This window comes from Rhopilema esculentum, chromosome 15 (assembly GCF_057945365.1).
Source record: "Rhopilema esculentum isolate cy_ngs chromosome 15, ASM5794536v1, whole genome shotgun sequence".
Taxonomy (NCBI): Eukaryota; Metazoa; Cnidaria; class Scyphozoa; order Rhizostomeae; family Rhizostomatidae; genus Rhopilema; species Rhopilema esculentum.
In genome coordinates this window covers 8870863-8889076 of record NC_142829.1, presented here as the reverse complement: position 1 = coordinate 8889076, position 18214 = coordinate 8870863, and the positions used below count along the sequence as shown (strand labels likewise).

Below are 18214 nucleotides of genomic sequence, written 5' to 3'. Positions count from 1 at the left end.
TTGCTACCAATAATCAGTTTTCGTTTCCACTATGAAGTAAGAAACATCCACTGTCAAACAACCAAAAACAAAAACAAAATGTGCTGTAATAATTTTCATCAAAGGACAACATCCAAAAGAAGATAATAGTCTTGTAGTCAAAGAGAAATGAAAAATATAACCAATTGTGTAGCGAATGAGTACCACGTGATACGCAAAAGCATTATGAAATCCTCCTAAATGTTCAAAATCATGTTTAATTCACTCAGGTTTTAAAGAAATCGTTCCAATTCTCCCAACGAAATTTCAAACATTTTTATGAGAACATGCAATGGCCTCTTTTCAGTAAATCAAGAAGTCCAACAAAATAGAGCGTTGGGCGAACTCTCACTAAATAATTTTCTTCTGATTATCAAATTTAAAAGTGTCTTTGAAATTTGAGTCAAGAGATGTATGGTCGCTAACTACTGAAAGATGAAGCAACAATTTCCATCAGGTGGGCAATTTTGAAACATTTTGAATCGCAGGGAAGATGCATCCTCATTTTGGCATTACAGAGCACAAATTGTTCATAATTTTTTTTGGTCATTGCCAATAATGTCATTTTTATAAACAACATAGCTGAAAAATGATTATTCAACCTGTGGAAGAAATACTTTTTATCTTTACAGTAATGTCCCGCATGCAAGAATGCAAATGTGAGAAACACATGATATTCAAAATAATACCTCATTTTATAAGAAACTTATAAAGGGCAGAAAAAACTTGTTTTTTATTCAAAAATTTGTATTAAATTGTTTGAAAATGATAAAAACCTTTATCATCATCAATGAATGCCAATATTGAGCAACGATATTGTACTACAGTAAATCGTTCGATCATCATATCCTGTCCTGTTTATCAGCTGCCTGAATTGTTTATTATTTATATTGTTACAAATTATGATTAATGAAATTATGATTTATGAAATTTTATTCGTCGCCTTCATCTGCAGTTTATACGAGACATTTTTTCAGAACCATAGACCTTAGGCCTGAGTCATTGATCGATAGCATATAATTTTCTAATACCCTTTTCTAAGTTCAAACGTGTCAGACTTGAAGTGAAAAAGCCGTTTTCTTGAAGACTACTGACTACACTATATTCGACTACAAGTTTTTGAACAGAAAAAAACCCCAAAACTGATTGGTCTACCAAACAAAGAACTAGTCCAGCTCCTTACCAGCAGCTCTACAACATTGCATTGAAAGACAGAAAATTCTTCCTACGATAGTTTTCCTACGATAATTATAAATAAGAAAGTGATTGCAAACTTGATAGTGATTACGTGAAAACAGGGTTTGTTTGTGATTGCTTTTAACAAGATGTCGCCTTAAAGACAACTGACTTTGAAAACCTGTCGGTTACGAGTCATGCATAACTCATTATCTTTCTATCAAATTTGATTGCAAGTGACAAGTGAAATGTTTTAACAGCTTTTTTACAATGCATTAGCAGCAGTTAAATGAAATGTCACAGTTCACTTCTCCAGAAATTGAAATCAAAAGCTGCAGACTTTAATCAAAAGTCATCTTTAAAGTGAAAAATAACAACATCGATGATTTTGGCATTAATAAATTATACATACAGCTGATTCCCTTCCACTATCATGAACAACCAGCCCAGAGCAATAATAGCAAAAACATAAATAGCAATTTATGATTTGCTATTGAGAGTTTCTGATTTGCTAAAGAAACAACAGTTTACAAAAGCCCAGTGCATTGAAAATGGTATTTGTATACACCGTAACTAAGCACTCTGATGTTGAATTCAGCAATCAAATAGCCAAGAGCTCCAGGAATTGTGCAACACAAGCAGATACATGAAATACGCAAGTCAAATTTTCTTCAAGGTCTTACGTCACAGGTCAGAAAAATCTGTGTAAAATAATAACCCAGAAAGTCTTTCTGATCTAAATCATTACAATATAACTGGCAAAAATATGACCAAATCTTTTGCAAGAAAAAAAAACAAAACAAAAATACATTGTTTAAAGGAAAAAATAATCAATTTCTGCCCGATGATCTGAACTCATTTGAACACAGCGCCACCAACCATAGCAAAATATAAAAAATTTCTGGGCTTTCCATATCTGGATGCCAACCAAAATTTATTTTAAACATAACATATTTGACGCTTTCGTGTGTTGAACAGAACTGTTGCAAGTTGCAACTCGAGTTTCATGCTTAACGCGATCATCAGGCAATTGTAGCAGATTTGATAATATATACAATATGTTTTTCTTAACTGTGAAAAGAAACCCTTAGCAAAAGAATCATTCTGTTATCACCTTTTTCCTTGGCGTGAGGTAATAACTGAATGAGAAAGAGATTACTAAAAACAATAGCTTAAGCTTCGTTGAAAAGTATCTAATATTTATTCCAACGATTACAAAGCTGATCACGATCAATGTGGTATCGACACAAAGTCTTTCCGACTTTGCTCGTAGTTGGATATGGTGTTAGATACGCTGACCAACAATGAATCTTTAAATTGCTTCACGCATGCTCAGTTTGACTACTATCGTTATGCTGCATTTTGCCAAGCAAATAATAGTTCTTGTTAAATATTTTCGTGTCATGTAAAGGTGCTTAAGACATTTTTATGGACATTTAAGGACAAAGATGGTGAAAGTTCAAACTTTATTGCATTATGTTAACAGTCTGGGCATGGTTCATCGTCATTCTTCTCCGAAATTTCCACTCATACATTTTATCTGGTCATGTAAATTTTTCATTTTTTTTTCTATAAGTATGCTTGCATTTTTAGTTTGTAGCCATTATCTATTTAAATTGTTGTAGGTTGTTTAATGTGTTGACTATTCTATCCAGTGAATTTAAAAATAAAAAAGCGGAGCTAAAAATTGAATTATTCCCCTCTTTCCAATATAATTATGCAACCTCACATAGCTTTGCGTACAGAGCTAAATCGTTGTTTGTCTGAAAACTAAGTCATTGTATCCGATGGTGCTTTTTCTGATGTTGTTTGACGCACTACTGCCAACGCCCGAAACGTTGATGAAACATTGGTTGCATTTGACCATGCTCATATCCAGCATGTTCAGATCTCAATATCGAAAAAAAAATTAGGACATTCGATTAGCGCTTTCTAAGACATTGAATGTGGTGTAATCAGGTCACGCTACTGAAAAGGACAGTTGGCAATATATCATTACTACCAAGCACCAAATTGTGTCATCCCCAATGAATAAGTCATAGGCTGTTAAGCAGCATGCTGATGCATTCGATTTGACGACTACGAACAAAATCTTAATGTTTACGTGAATATTCTGTATGATAATGGAGGCCAAGATTAACAAGTCTATCCCTAAACAACCACGCACTAATGCTAATACGCAAGCCATGAAAAACCAGATGTCAAATTTTGCATTGACAACAAATTCGCAACTACTGCACAACAAACAATCACCAGACTATGTGAAGTATACGATAGATATCGTTAATCGTCCTCAAATGGGTTGTGTAAACATAATTTTTGATAAGCTAGAAAACTTAGATTAGCTGACAACCGTCGACTGCTAACAAACAACGAGGTTCTGCAATGCCTGCTTGTTTTTCTAGGAATTGTCTAGTTTCCATACTGCTCGATCTGATAGTCATAAATAAGCATGATTAACAGTCATAAATTGGTATGATTAATTATTTCAAGTAAAGGGTTAGGGTTAGGTTTAGGTTTAGGTTTAGGTTTAGGTTTAGGTTTAGGTTTAGGTTTAGGTTTAGGTTTAGGTTTAGGTTTAGGGTTAGGGTTAGGGTAAACTAATTACGTCATCAGGTCGAGCAGTATGGAAACTAGACAGCTTCGTCTTTCTATTGCTGGGCAGTTGGTCTACAGTACTGGCTACTACTAAACGGTTGTAAGATTGAAAAATTTTATAACTTTTATAGTTTAATAACAAGTAGACATTGGAAAGTGTAATCGTTGCAAAATATAATTATTAATTAGATCCGTGCTTCTATTTCATGATAGAATTCGCTTTATTTCACTTCTTCCATCCTTTGCAAAAAATCGATTAAGTCGATTAAGGCTGGCACAGCTTGAAGAAATGGATTTATATGTATCATTTTATTTAAATTCGTGTATTTATAGATCTGTATATTGGCAAGGTTAAGGATGCGCTGTTGTTCCAAGCCATTCTTTAGCTGGCTCAAGAAACAGGGGACTGGCAAGGAATAGCTAGCCGACAAATTATTGAAAATTGCTCAAAGCTATTAAACTTAAATTATCAAGACTTGACTACAGAAGAGATGCTGAGAAGGAGAGACAATACACAAAGAGCAACTTGCATCCTGCTGATTAGCACGTGCAGAGCAAAAGAGAACCAATTTACCAATCAAATTGCATTCTACAGGTACTGTAGAAGCTGCAAGCAATCTCTAAACTATGACCATCTTATCTATAGATACTAAGTGCGTAGCAAATCCAACCGCTTAACTAACACAGCAGAACTTACATTCTTCAAAGATGATTTCAAAATGCTCTGTGGAACGTCTTGTCACGCCAACTTCCATTAGGTATCCAAAATGATTTAAAATCAGGAAATGTAAGAATCTGCTAATTTCATTATAATCAGGCTGCTATCTAAACGATTTTGGAGTTTCCATTAATTTGAAGAATTTGTTGGATAAAAAACTTGTACTTAACAGCTATGTCTTAACATCTAAGTGACGATAAGATTTAAAAAGTCGCTGAATGTCTCACCCCAATCACGCTACAGCAGCATAAAAAAAGTATATTTCACAGGGTAAGAAAACAAATGTCGTACCCTCTTGGAAGTGTAAATTGTATTTAATTGTGCCCTAATATAGCTGTTGTATCATACAGTTAAAAGTTTTCAACTCCAATACTTTCACACAGAAATTACTCAACGACGGGCAAAACTGATCAAAATAAGGCAATATTTTCTGGATTGCCAACATCATTCGTCCCTCTGCGTATCATACTCTCAGAAAATCGTCTACCTCGATGAAATGACAGGCATTAAGAGACAAAGTTGCATTCAGAAGAAATGATATCTCTACAAGAATCGTTTGCTTTACAACGTTAAAATGCCTGTATGATATTTTGTAACAAGCGAAGTGCACATTTTAACATAAGTACTGTTATACATAGTTTTTTCAGGCTTGCTAATAAATTCAAGGAAACGCGTCGATTGGTTTTGACCATGAATTACTAGTGCCTACGCGTCTATTTATCAATGCACCATGTAGTCTCAACGCCAGGTATTTCGAAAGCTTCTAGTGATCAGATTTAGGTGGCACAATTCAAAATAAACACTAAATAAAAGTTATGAAACGCATCTTGCGTTGGCTTTCCAATTAGAATTTAACATTGATAAGTAATTTCAAAGTTTACAATTGTCACTCAAACAAATATAACAGACCCTATAAACAATACTCCTCTTTGTACTATATGGTCTTATAAAAAACTGGCTTAGTAGAATCATTTGTTGAAAGTATTGTTATAGCCTTACTACGTAATACCAAATTTCCCTCAAGCAGCACCTTTCAAGGCTAGACGCACCAACAATAAATTTGTTCGGAGCTCTTAATACACATTGTAATAATCATAAACTCGTACTATAAGAAAACTAACATAAGTCAGTGTTTTGCACTGGATTCAGCTATACTTTTTCATGCAATAAACTTTAAAGGGAAGCGTAAATGAATTCATGTTCTGATTACTTAACTTAAGAACCGCCTGCCGCAATGTTGTTGAATTCATCGGAGGCCAGAGGTGAAAGTAGCAAAGGACAAAGATTAAAATAACAAAGGTCATTCTCCTGCTCTGATACTCTTTGCATACATAATGACAGAGAAAAGGCCGTAATGTATTAGCCATGTTAAATAAATTAAAGCCTTAAATCAGAAGCCACCTTCCCGTATTGTAATAAAAGATTAATTTCACAATGTCAAAAAGGCCGTAGAAATAGTCGGGAAGCTCAAAACCAGATTCTCCGTTTGATCACTGGCTTAGAATTTGGCATGAAAGGAGGCGATTCTGATCTGTTTGCGCGGCCAGACGATGCCGCTAGATACACATGCAGCAAGAATATGTTCAGATTTGCGGCTACTTGAAATCTATAAACAACAGACGTGAGATCTTTCGCATGAATCAAAGTTGCCTGCATTTCTCAGTACGTGGAAAATTTCAATAGATAAGAATAGCTAACCTTGAAGCCATCTGATAAAAAGGTTTCGCCTGAAATGCAACCAAAGAATCTGCTTTAAAAACACAGCTGTTGATACATTCCAAAAAACTTTAAATACGATCTTAGTAAGCAAAAGATAAACAATAAACAAATACAAACAAGAGAAAATTTCTTCCTACGTATATTGAATAATTTGGATATGAGAAAGAGAGAATCTGGTTACGTCTGCTATTTCTGGTGCATCTGCCGATTCGGAAGTAAACAGAATTATTTCTTGTTTGAACTTACTAGAATTTCTTTTTTTAATAAGAATACCTTTCTGTCCCTTTCTAGACATTAATAAAAACTGTCAACCAATAAGTTTTGGTAGCAGTAAAGTTTCATATTGCACTAAAAAGTGGGCATTGTTGAAAGCACTATTTTGTCCTACCATCAAAATATGAAACATTTTGTAACAATGGGTGGAACAGGAATATATATTCAGGTACAAATGGAAAGTTATCACAATCATGCAGCATTATTGCCTAGATTTTACTGCAATTATTTCCATGTGTTTGACGCTATCCTAGTTCAAACCACACATTGTCACTTCAATAAGCAATGTCATCGCGAGCTTTATTGATGACCCATGTCTCATAAAGAAGAAGGACAATTTAACGTATCTTCGTTTAACATATCAATGACGTTAAACCCTAAAATTAATATATTGTCATACTCTGCAAACAAAGGAAATACCTTGTGTAACAGGCATGAATAACCGTGTTACAAACTGACTACAAACAGTTGATTGTGATGTCTTCTGAGATATGGCCAATAAAGGATTTGAGTTAACTAACGTATTCTTAATTTGGTACAAAAGTTCTAGAACCAGGGCCTAATTACAGTGTGCCGTTTAAAATGGATTGTTGCCAATTTTCTCTTTTGGGAAAGTTTTACTGGATCAAAGAGATAATTTGTGAGATATATTCACATTGTGAGATAATTTGTGGTTTATGTAACTTTGAGCTAGGACGATGGATGACTTTCAAATCACATCTATTGTCGATGTTAGATCTCCATGCGTGTGCCAATCAATTTTTACGTAACGATGTTAATCCCATCAAATGATGGTTCGAGCTCCCTTTGTCCCTTTGCTTTTTCAAAAAGTGAGAAGTCTCGCATCTGAATTGAGGCCAAAAGCCATTTTGTTCTACAGTAGTTGACCTTTCGGAACAATGACCGGGAAATAATTGCAAAATCGTTGGCCATATAAGAACTCCACAGGCTCAAGGTAATTGCGCAACCAACAGCCTGTCATGGCGGCATAGCAGTGGCTGCAATCAAATCCAAGGGCGATAAATTTTGCACATTCTTGAACAAAAGAGGCACGATAGCGTTCTTATTCCCATTTTTCTCAAGGCGTGAACCTTCTCTGGTTTTTCTTTACTTTTGGATAGAAGATTCTTTGCTATCATTTTTTTCAAATACCCGCACATATTAGACCATTCTAGAGTTGGCAATCTTTATAGATAAGAAGTTAACAGTGCAGTGAAACTTATAAAAATTTCTATTGAAAACAGAAATATTTTATGCAAATATAGTGTTGATATTTTTGACAATGAGTTAGATAAAAATATCTCAAGTTTCTATGTGAGAAATCAAACTACAAGACAATAACGGTGAATAGGTCAGAAAACCTATTTTTAGACACATTTAAACATATTCTAAAGGCAGGTTGGTTAAGGGTCCTGCACGAAAATATATCAATGGCAATCCTTACTATGTATGCAGTGCCAAAATGGCATGTTATTGTGGAGTCATAGGTCAGTAGTAAGGTCAAAGGTTACTAACAAGGTCACGAGGTCATAAGCAAAATGAATTGATAAATCGATGCAAATTCAAAAAACGACTGTAGAAATTAGGTCAAGAAGAAATTAAAACTTTAAAGCATACAACCTATGAATATTTATCTTGGCACATAAACGGCATTTTTACACAAAGATTATCTTTTCTCTTTGCAGTCTCTAGCTACAGTAATCAATTTGATCTGAAAGCTAATCAATTTACTTAGCAAAGGGGTTCGCTTGCGTAGCAATATTTACTTGCCGTACTAAGCCAAAAATATGAGCCTTAGGAGACTCTTATTATGCTCTTGTAAGTGAGTTGTGACGTGGCTCGTTACGTCTCTATGTAACATCGCAAACAGTCAATATCTCCAGTGAAAATATTTGCATAAGAAGAGCTTTGGGAGTTTGCGATGAATCCAAATAAACAGCATCGAATGTTGGCATGGGGTTTACTTAGCTTACATCGGCTTTTATTCAGCATGCAAACGAGACGAGAATACTGGACCTGTTTACACATGTTCAGTAACATTTAATCCCCTTATAAAAATCCTATCCAGGAAGTGGGCCTGCGAGTGCACCAGCCCTTGACTGCCTGGAGAATACTTCTCTTTAAGGTCGGTGGCAACAATGGGAAACTGTTTCCCGGCTGATGCACCTGCCCGCAAGACGACTGTCTCCGGGGGAAAGCTGGAAAGCAGAAATTGGAAAGGAAAAAAAATTAGTCAAGATAGAAAGAAAAAAGAGAGGAGTGGGTGGGTGGGGAAGCTTGTAAAGCGTATCTATCTGTCTCGTTCTGCTTGCAGAATGAGAGTGCACTAGCTATCGTGCTATGCGGGCGTACCATCACCACATGGAGAAATTAAGGGAACGGAAGAACTATTGTTAACAGGACAATAGGTAATCAAGTCACGTGTGGTATTTTTTTCTAGTGGATTAACTCTGTTTAAACAAGTCTAAACAACATTTAATCCCCTTATAAAAATCCTATCCAGGAAGTGGGCCTGCGAGTGCACCAGCCCTTGACTGCCTGGAGAATACTTCTCTTTAAGGTCGGTGGCAACAATGGGAAACTGTTTCCCGCCCACAAAACACCAAGTGTTGCCTCCAGACACCGACTCCTAATAAACCCTTTCTGCACTAAGGAGGGAAAAGGGAAGGGAGCCAAATCTTTTAACCCCAGATCAGAGCATGGGAGGGCGCGTCACCTATTTGCCGAATAATCCGAATGTAAGGCTATTTGCCGAATAATCCGAATGCCTGAGGGAAATCTATCTGCATCTAAAATATAGAAAATTGGGTTGGGCTACTAGACCTATACCTAGCAAATGGGAAATGACAAATGAGACGCATGCGTAATATGAAATTTGCCATTGAAGTAGATAAGTCGTCGGAGATATTGGGATCTCCGTCCCCCCATATATCACTGCTGGTGTAGACCCTGCCCCAGATGGTGCTATTTACCTAGTGGATATACTACTAGAGGGAAAGGAGGGTGAGGGGGATTACATGGAGAGGCGGGTGATGCCGGAAAAAGGTAAGCGGGTAAAGGATAGTGAGGGCAGAAAAACACTCTTCCTGTGAAGCCAGAGATAATCTGGTTCAAGCAGGTTCGTGATAAACAATCATGCCAAATTTCAGGCAAATAAAAACACTCACCCCGTTGAGAGCCAGGACCACCCTGGATCAAGCAGGTACATGAGCACATAGCAAGCCAGCATTGTGGCGAATAACCATCACTCACACCACGGAAAGCCAGGAATAATCTGGCCCAAGTGGGTTTGTGATAAATAAATATGCCAAATTTTAGGCAAATAAAAACACTCACCCCGTTGAGAGCCAGGACCACCCTGGATCAAGCAGGTACATGAGCACATAGCAAGCCAGCATTGTGGCGAATAACCATCACTCACACCACGGAAAGCCAGGAATAATCTGGCCCAAGTGGGTTTGTGATAAATAAATATGCCAAATTTTAGGCAAATAAAAACACTCACCCCGTTGAGAGCCAGGACCACCCTGGATCAAGCAGGTACATGAGCACATAGCAAGCCAGCATTGTGGCGAATAACCATCACTCACACCACGGAAAGCCAGGAATAATCTGGCCCAAGTGGGTTTGTGATAAATAAATATGCCAAATTTTAGGCAAATATAAACACTTACCCCGTTGAGAGCCAGGACCACCCTGGGTCAAGCAGGTACATGAGCATATAACAAGCCAGCATTGTAGTGAAAAAACACTTCTGCCACGCCCAAGTGGGTTTGTGATAAATAAAATGCCAACTTTGTGGAAAAAATAAAACATTCATCCCTGATTACGAACCAGGACTAACCTAGCTTTTATTGAGTTGAATTCATTAACATGATCACGTTGTGGTAAATACAAACAGTCCCTCATCCAAAAATATAACCAGGACTAACCTGATTCAAGGTTTGTAATCACTAACATGCCAGCATTATGGCAAATATAAATGATTTTCCCCACTGTAGTCAGGTGTCCCTAGTCAAAAACACGTTTTTCAATTGAAAGTGAAACATTTTCCTCGCTGTAGCCAAGTGTCCCTGGTCAAAAACACGTTTTCCCAATTGATAGTAAAAACATTCTCTCTTCTGAAGCCAGAACTACGTGGTCCAAAACAAGTTAGCAATTATAGTGAAAACATTCTCCCTGTTGAAGCCAGGACTAACCTGGTCAAAAACAGGTTTGCAATTTATAGTGAAAACATTCTCTCTGCTGAAGCCAAGACTCACCTGGTCCAAACAGGTTCGCAATTTAAAGAAAAAACATTCTCCCTGTTGAACCAAGGTTTAACCTGGTCCAAACAGGTTCGCAATTTTATAGCAAAACATTCTCCCTGCTGAAGCCAGGAATACCTGGTCCAAACAGATTTGCCCTGAATAGGAAAAAAAAAATATCCTCCCGGCTGCAGCCAGGAACAACCTTATTCAACGCTTTTTCTATAAAACTGGGATGTTGCCTCATTGTAAAAAACTAATCTTAAGTCCGAACGATTTGTAAAAACTTGCTTAGATAATGAAAATCAGCTGGGCAGTGAAAAATGAAAGACAATGCCAATCAGCTACCCAGTACAAACGAAAGAGAGCAATTGCAAATATATTCCCTGTCAATGACAAAAAGATTGTAATTTTGGTCCAAAAACAGGTTTGCCATTAATAGTAAACATTCCCCCGCTGAAGCCAGGCCTGACCTGGTCCACAACCCAAATAATAGTAAAACATTCACCCCGCTGAAGCCAGGAATACCTGGTCCAAAAACAGGTTTGCAATGAAAAGGAAAAATATCCTCCCTGCTGAAAAAGGGGGGGAGGGTCCAGGTATTTTGGCGTGATTGTGCAATAAGCGTATTTTCGACGCATGAATTTGCGAAACAAAATCCAATCATGCGTAAATGCGCGGGTCGATATTGGAGCGAGACCTGTGAAACAGCACCACTCATGGCGCGACCGCGTGAAAATGATCCTGCAAGCGAATTCCAAAATGGAGCGCTTTCGTTTTTACATGCAGAAAGTCTTGATTTCCGGTACCAGACCAGGTAAATGTCTCAATTATTCCAATGCTCCGCCAACAACAAATAACTACTCTTTTAGACTGGTGTAACGATTTACACAACCTGCTTAGACAATGCAAATCAGCTACCCAATATAAATGAAAGAATGGAATTACAAATATAGTTCCTGAAGGTTGCCAATTTGGCCCTAGTATATACCATATTTGGTATCTGTGGCATATTTTGAAAGCGCATAGCATATAAAGCAGGATTTTTTTTTTTTTTTTTTTTTATGATTTATTTTTTAAATTTGGCATAATTTTGACATGTTTGGAATAATAAGGAATACCATGCCTTGCCACCTTACCAACAATCTTGGTAAAGAAAAACACATTGTCCTTCTTTACAAAAGGCCGGGATTGGAAATTTTTTTTTTTTTTTTTTTTTTTTTTTTTTTTTTTTTTTCATTTCTTTACACAGCTTGAATAATTATCTCCATGTGACAGTAATTGACGATACCCGATTTAACATTAAACACAGATCCCACAAAACCTCTACCATCCAACAAAAATGGATTGAAGGCAATGCTGACATGCCTGTCACTGATGAATGACCGTTTTCCTACTATTTGATAAATGTTTAACGCTATAAATAGAAGAACAGCACTTTTATGGTATTGAGTTTCAAGTGGGAACGACAAATGTCTCCTAAATAACCTTCACAGCTACACCTAGCGGGGCGTTTTTGTTTTGTTTTGTATTATTTAAACCATGCAATTTGGCCAGTTTCTAGATATGTAATTGGCAACTGGGATTACAATGACATAAAACACCCTATTAAATTAGTGTGTAAGTGAGCCACCACCCTTGCTTAGGCAAAGCAAAATGCAACCAACCTGACACTTTGCCACAAGAAAAAAAAAAAAAAATAACACGGCAATAAGCCAGTGCGATTTGTACAATATATTGCTAGCGAATAGCAAATTTTTAATGTGTCCATATAAAAGGACTGCCTATACCAGACTTGTCACGTAACATCAAAATAAAGGCTTGCGATTGGTCAGTATGCCTGCAACACAAAACTGCTCACATGAGAAGCTAACCTTGCAGCAGGGTAGATAAACAGAACGACCATAATAGCTGGGCGATGACATGAAAAATCACATGCTTCCGAAAAACCCCCGCAGAGTTGCTTGCTTGGACACATTAACTTAATGTGATTACCATGACAATTGTTGTCAATAGCACATAAAGAAAAACAAAAACAATTTATCCAACAAGCATGTGTAATAAGAGGGCAGAAAATAAAAAGGCATGACACTTTAAGATCCACTTAGGCAACGATGCATCTTAAATTCTGTTTTAATAGCCAAATCATTTAATTCCATTAGTGTATGGAGGCAATGACTTTACTTTCGCAGGCAAAGCAAAAATGAAACCAAAATGACACTTGAAAAAATCTGCTAAGGTAGTGCGAAGGCAACTACAAAGACTTTTTTCATTGGCGCTAAACCCAAAACAAATTCTTCGGTTATCAGTGTATACAGACAGTAACAATCATTGCTTAGGCAAAGCCAAAGGTGTTACAGATATGATACTGTTGAACAAATGAAAACGCGACAAATGAAAATGACTGTAGGTACCAAGACACCTCTTGTAAAAGCAAACAAATCAATCAAATAAATGTGATCTGAAAGTAGCAATGAGCAAGATTCAGGTAACGATTACCCCTTAAAAATGACGTTTGTGAAAATATTTTCTTTGTTTTGTTTTTTTTTTTTTTTTTTAGTTTTTTACAATTTAGTTTTGCCGAACCCTAGTGAAAGGGGGTGTTGTTTAGGAAGTGGGTTGCCTAAAATCGCAGGTTAAAGAGCAAAACATGACTGAGGGGCCCCACCGCATGCATGCAAACTACTATTTCCAAAAGGCCTGTCCGCAAGCTAAGCGAAACGAGGGATAGTGGCAAGGGTCGAGGGACCAGTCTTAGGTTGTATAGTTACGCCTACTGACATATGTATGACGATGACTAAAAAGATGATAATCGAAGCAGGGAGCTCTTGCTTGTTCTGTACACCCAGGCTGCTTATTTAACGCTTCGAAAGCAAAAACGAAGTCGTTCTATGGCCTAATCTATAACCTTTTAAGCTAGGTTAACAGAGGAACACTTTCGTCCAAGCCAGTACCATTATTTCATAATCAGGAAATGTCTTTCAAGAAATAAGTGGTTACAGGAAATTCGAAAAATAGCGAGCAAACATCAAAATGCACACTGTCAAGAGAAGAAATAAAGAACGCTCTCACCAAGGCTTATTGTGGTCGTAAAAAACATGAGCAAATACACTTCCAATAAGTGCATAGGGTAACCATAGCTCCAACAGAAAAAACTTGAACGTAACGCCTCGGTCTTGGGTGATGCCTCCAGAGAAGAATCCAAAAGCTTGTAAAGCGTATCTATCTGTCTCGTTCTGCTTGCAGAATGAGAGTGCACTAGCTATCGTGCTATGCGGGCGTACCATCACCACATGGAGAAATTAAGGGAACGGAAGAACTATTGTTAACAGGACAATAGGTAATCAAGTCACGTGTGGTATTTTTTTCTAGTGGATTAACTCTGTTTAAACAAGTCTAAACAACATTTATCTTTCTATGTGGATAACAAACATATTCCCACTTATTGCGAGGCTCGAAGATCTATTTGGCAGCGAGGTCGATAATAGTTGTCTTGCCAGGTCTTGCCAGAAAAGACCTGGCAAGACATCTAACTATGCAATTAGACGGCTGTACAATTAGGTCAGCTGTCAAAGTGTAAAGGTTGACGATATTGCTTGCATGTTTAGAGGCAACAAGTCCATATAAAAGGAGGGACGCATACATCTGGTTAAAAACCAACTTTGACATTAGAATCTTTCGAAAGCACACGTGTTTCGCCTGCATTCGCCGCAATGTAACCGAAGCGTATGCTTTTGTTAGAAAGATGACAAGCAATCTTAGAGGTGCTTGAGGTGCATAACAAAAGAGGGTCATTTTCTAAGACCATGCCAATGGGTGCTGAAACTTGTTAATTTGATGAATTTCTGGCACCAGAAATCTACGAACGACTTATTTGAAGAGTAAAAGACGCCTGGAAATTTGACTAAATTTGAGGCAGGGAAATGACTAATTTTAAAAAAATTTGGCCATGTATCTCTCGCATACCCAAATTGCAGTGTGTCATGAGAAAGGTTCTCCTACGTTCTTCTACGTTCTCCTACGTTCTTTTACGTTCTCCTACGTTCTCCTACGTTCTTCTACGTTCCCCTACGTTTTTCTACGTTCTCTTAGGTTCTTCTACATTCTCCTACGTTCTCCTTCTAAAACTTCTCCAACGTTCTTCTACGTTCTCCTACGTTCTTCTACGTTCCCCTACGTTCCCCTACGTTCTTCTAGGTTCGTTTACGTTCTCCTACGTTCTCCTTCTAAAACTTCTCCTACGTTCTTCTACGTTCTTCTACGTTCTTCTACGTACTTCTACTTTCCCCTACGTTCTCCTACGTTCTTCTACGTTCTCCTAGGTTCATTTACGTTCTCCTACGTTCTCCTTCTAAAACTTCTCCTACGTTCTCCTTCTACCATTGTCAAAGTGGCTCTGGTTGTAAAGAAGCTCAAAAGGTATACTAAGATTGAACAATGTTAGGCTAAAATTGAGAATGACGAATAATTCAACCAGAGAGTACTTTCAACTGAATGCTCCGAATGAGTGTTTTTCAGAGACTTGCCCACATGGCCTGGAAACAATTGTCTTGTTGGAACTCTAACGATGAGATTATGATTACGATGAAGACACTTCAGACACGACATTATCAAAACATTGCGCCCTTTAACTAAATAACAGCGTTCTCCTCCACAAATCAGAATCATGATTGAAGAGATCGTTAGGCTCATCGGAGCTATTTTACAGTGTATGATATGCTAAGAGAAAACTATTTTAGCGTTTATTAAGCTCTTGAGAAAACACGAAGAATCCAAAGATTCCAATTCATGAACGATACTTTTCAATATAACATTTGGTGACAGCTTTACAAAAACGTCTTTAAAAAGACTATTGTTATGAAAAAAATTGTTATCGCAGTAGAAAGAAATTCCTTTGCATTGAAGTAGCAAACTGGGTTATTTACGACATCTTCAACAATGCATTCTTCAGCAGTATCTATTCTGTGAATACGATGATGACCACGCTTGAACTCTTAGCAGCATAAAATCTCCACAAAGATTCAAAACAATCCATTGCTGTAAGAATTACTTTATTACAGTCAAATCCATGCAATGGCATTGGAGTTTAACAGCTGATTAAAGTAAAATCGACAGGTTACCTAGCTTCAATACCCATTGGCTGGCAACGGCTTCTCAACAACCACTCTTTATCACATATCGTATCTGGTATGCCAGGAACACAAATTGATTTGCTCCTTTCATTCATTGAAGCTATCTTCTCCTGCATCAAAACTTTGATCCTCAAAATAGGGCATACCAGGTGATTTATTTTGCCCAGTGGTCAACGGGACAAGTTTTGGCATGGTCTGCAGACAGTCAGGGACAATATCCAAAGTGACAGATTCCTTACGATCGACTAATGCCTCGCCACTTGTACCAGGCTCAACTTGCCTATCTATAACTGCAGTTACCCTCTTCACAGGAGTGCTGGTCCTTGTCCTCCGCAAGAAAGATTCTTCAACAGCGACCACTGTATCATTTAATGCTAATTCGCTTTCATTTGCGTCAGTAGGTCTGGTTACAGTTACTGATTCCGAAGTAGTGGTATCGGATTGGATTTCGTTAGAGCAAGTTTCACTAGTCTTGGATTCTGAGAAGTCCTTGGAAAATTGCTCTCCTACCCTCTGAATCGTTTCTGTTCTACCGTTTTCTTTATTAGGTTCTTCCTTCTCAGAGTGTTTATTGTTTTCTGTTTTGTCACCAGACACAACACCCTCTTCTCTGCATTTACTAGATGTGCTAGTCTCGTCTAAGAGAGGTCCATGATACTCAACAACTTCCTTGTAAACACCCTTAATCCCTTTTCCCCCAAAAAGTGTTCTTTCGTGTTTATGTTCCGTTTCTGTTTTGGTTTGTGCCTCAAATTTTCGATCACTCCACAACAATGCTGAAGAAAATAAGCTGGGTTTAGAAAATGCATATTCCTTGGACACTTCAGGCATTCCCAATGGTTCAAGTGTTACCAGAGGGCTAAACAGCCTACCTGAGTCTACGGAGCGGTTCATCACACGTTGGCTAACTTTGGCATCTTTATCTGAAGAAAAAACATTAGGAAACAACGTTCTCCTTCTCCCACAAGAGGTTTCTTGCTTTCTTGAATTCAATAAACTGGGTCCAATGTTCACACCCAGGTTATCTGAACCAGCTAAATCTTCGACGTCACGGTATGGGCCAGATGAAGCAGCGCGACTTTCGTTAACATCTTCCGCAACCTTATCCTCCTCTTTAATGCTGTTTTTATTTGTTGCCAAAGAAGCGATAACTTCAGATTCAATCGAGGAATCTTTATTAGCATTCATATTTAAAGCTGTATGTTCACGTTCTATTGATTTGTTAGCTTGTTTCACATTCTGCATTAAACCAATTCCCCTTTCCATAGATCTTAACTCTACAGTCACTGACCCTCCACTTCTCTCAACACAATCAGAACTGTTTGTGTCTTTTAAATCTCCAGTACCTACAACTTTTCCATCTCCATCATCTTTGCTCCAACCTGTAAGGTCTTTCATTTTATCTTTTTCCTTAAGATTATTTTGATCTCTAATAATGACGTCAGGGGATTCACTCAAGAAAACTGTATCGCCATTATCTGACTCTCTATCTTCTTTGTTTACAGTTTTGCTAAAACAGCTCTCTTCATGGTTTGTTTCGGGCATATTAGATGACAAATCCGTACCTTCCGACAAATCAAATGTTTCATTCAGCCTTGCATCTCGTCTCCCAGCTGTTGCACCGTCATCTGGTTCGCCATCATAATCAGAATCATAATTACTGTCTACGCTTACTGCAACATCTGTTTGGACAGAATCTGGATCAATCGAGCTAAATCTATTTTCAGGAGGTGACTCAGAACCATTCTTTGTTGAAATTGCCAACATAATTTCATCTTGCTTCTTTTCAGTTAATAAATTATGATCAGAATAAAGCAGTGCGTCAGACTTCTTTTTATTTAAATTAAAAGTTTCATCACTTGTTTGATCATTCCCCATTCCCTTCAATTTGTCAGAAACTAAATTTCCATTTTCAATTTGATCATGTACACTGTTTGTCAACTCTTTCCTTGGCACAGATTCTGATTGCACATAGCTAGACAACTCTTTCCTTTGCGTTAAAGCAGGGACTCCTTTTGTTTCTTCGATGCTTATAATCTTGCCATTCTGGTCATTAAGCAGACTCTTTACCTCGGCTTCCCCCTTCCCTGCATTAGATACAGCACCCACATTTGACATTCTTTTAGACCCATCAGCAAGACCATCCTTTTCCAGTGCCTTCTGGTTCTTCGTTTCTGCACCCCTGTGCATACTTTCATGTAGAGTTTCTAAATGCAACTGACCTCGCCTCTCCATTGCTGATCTTAGATGGCAAATCTGTAGAAGCAAACAAGGAATTAACTTCCGATGAGTCAAAGCCTTTTTTATCCTTTTATTTTAAACAGGGCCTATTT

At 37.6% G+C, this 18214-nt stretch overlaps 1 protein-coding gene across 1 annotated transcript in view; it reads right to left on the bottom strand.

Moving 5' to 3' along the window:
- Window positions 1-567: 567 nt before the first annotated feature.
- LOC135685179 (uncharacterized) overlaps window positions 568-18214 on the bottom strand; it is a 38712-nt gene continuing 21065 nt past the window's right edge. Inside the window, exon 19 of the mRNA XM_065201013.2 lies at window positions 568-18137. Within this exon, the coding sequence (XP_065057085.2) occupies window positions 15969-18137 (2169 nt within the window). The 3' untranslated portion in view covers window positions 568-15968. The remainder of the gene's footprint in view (window positions 18138-18214) is intronic.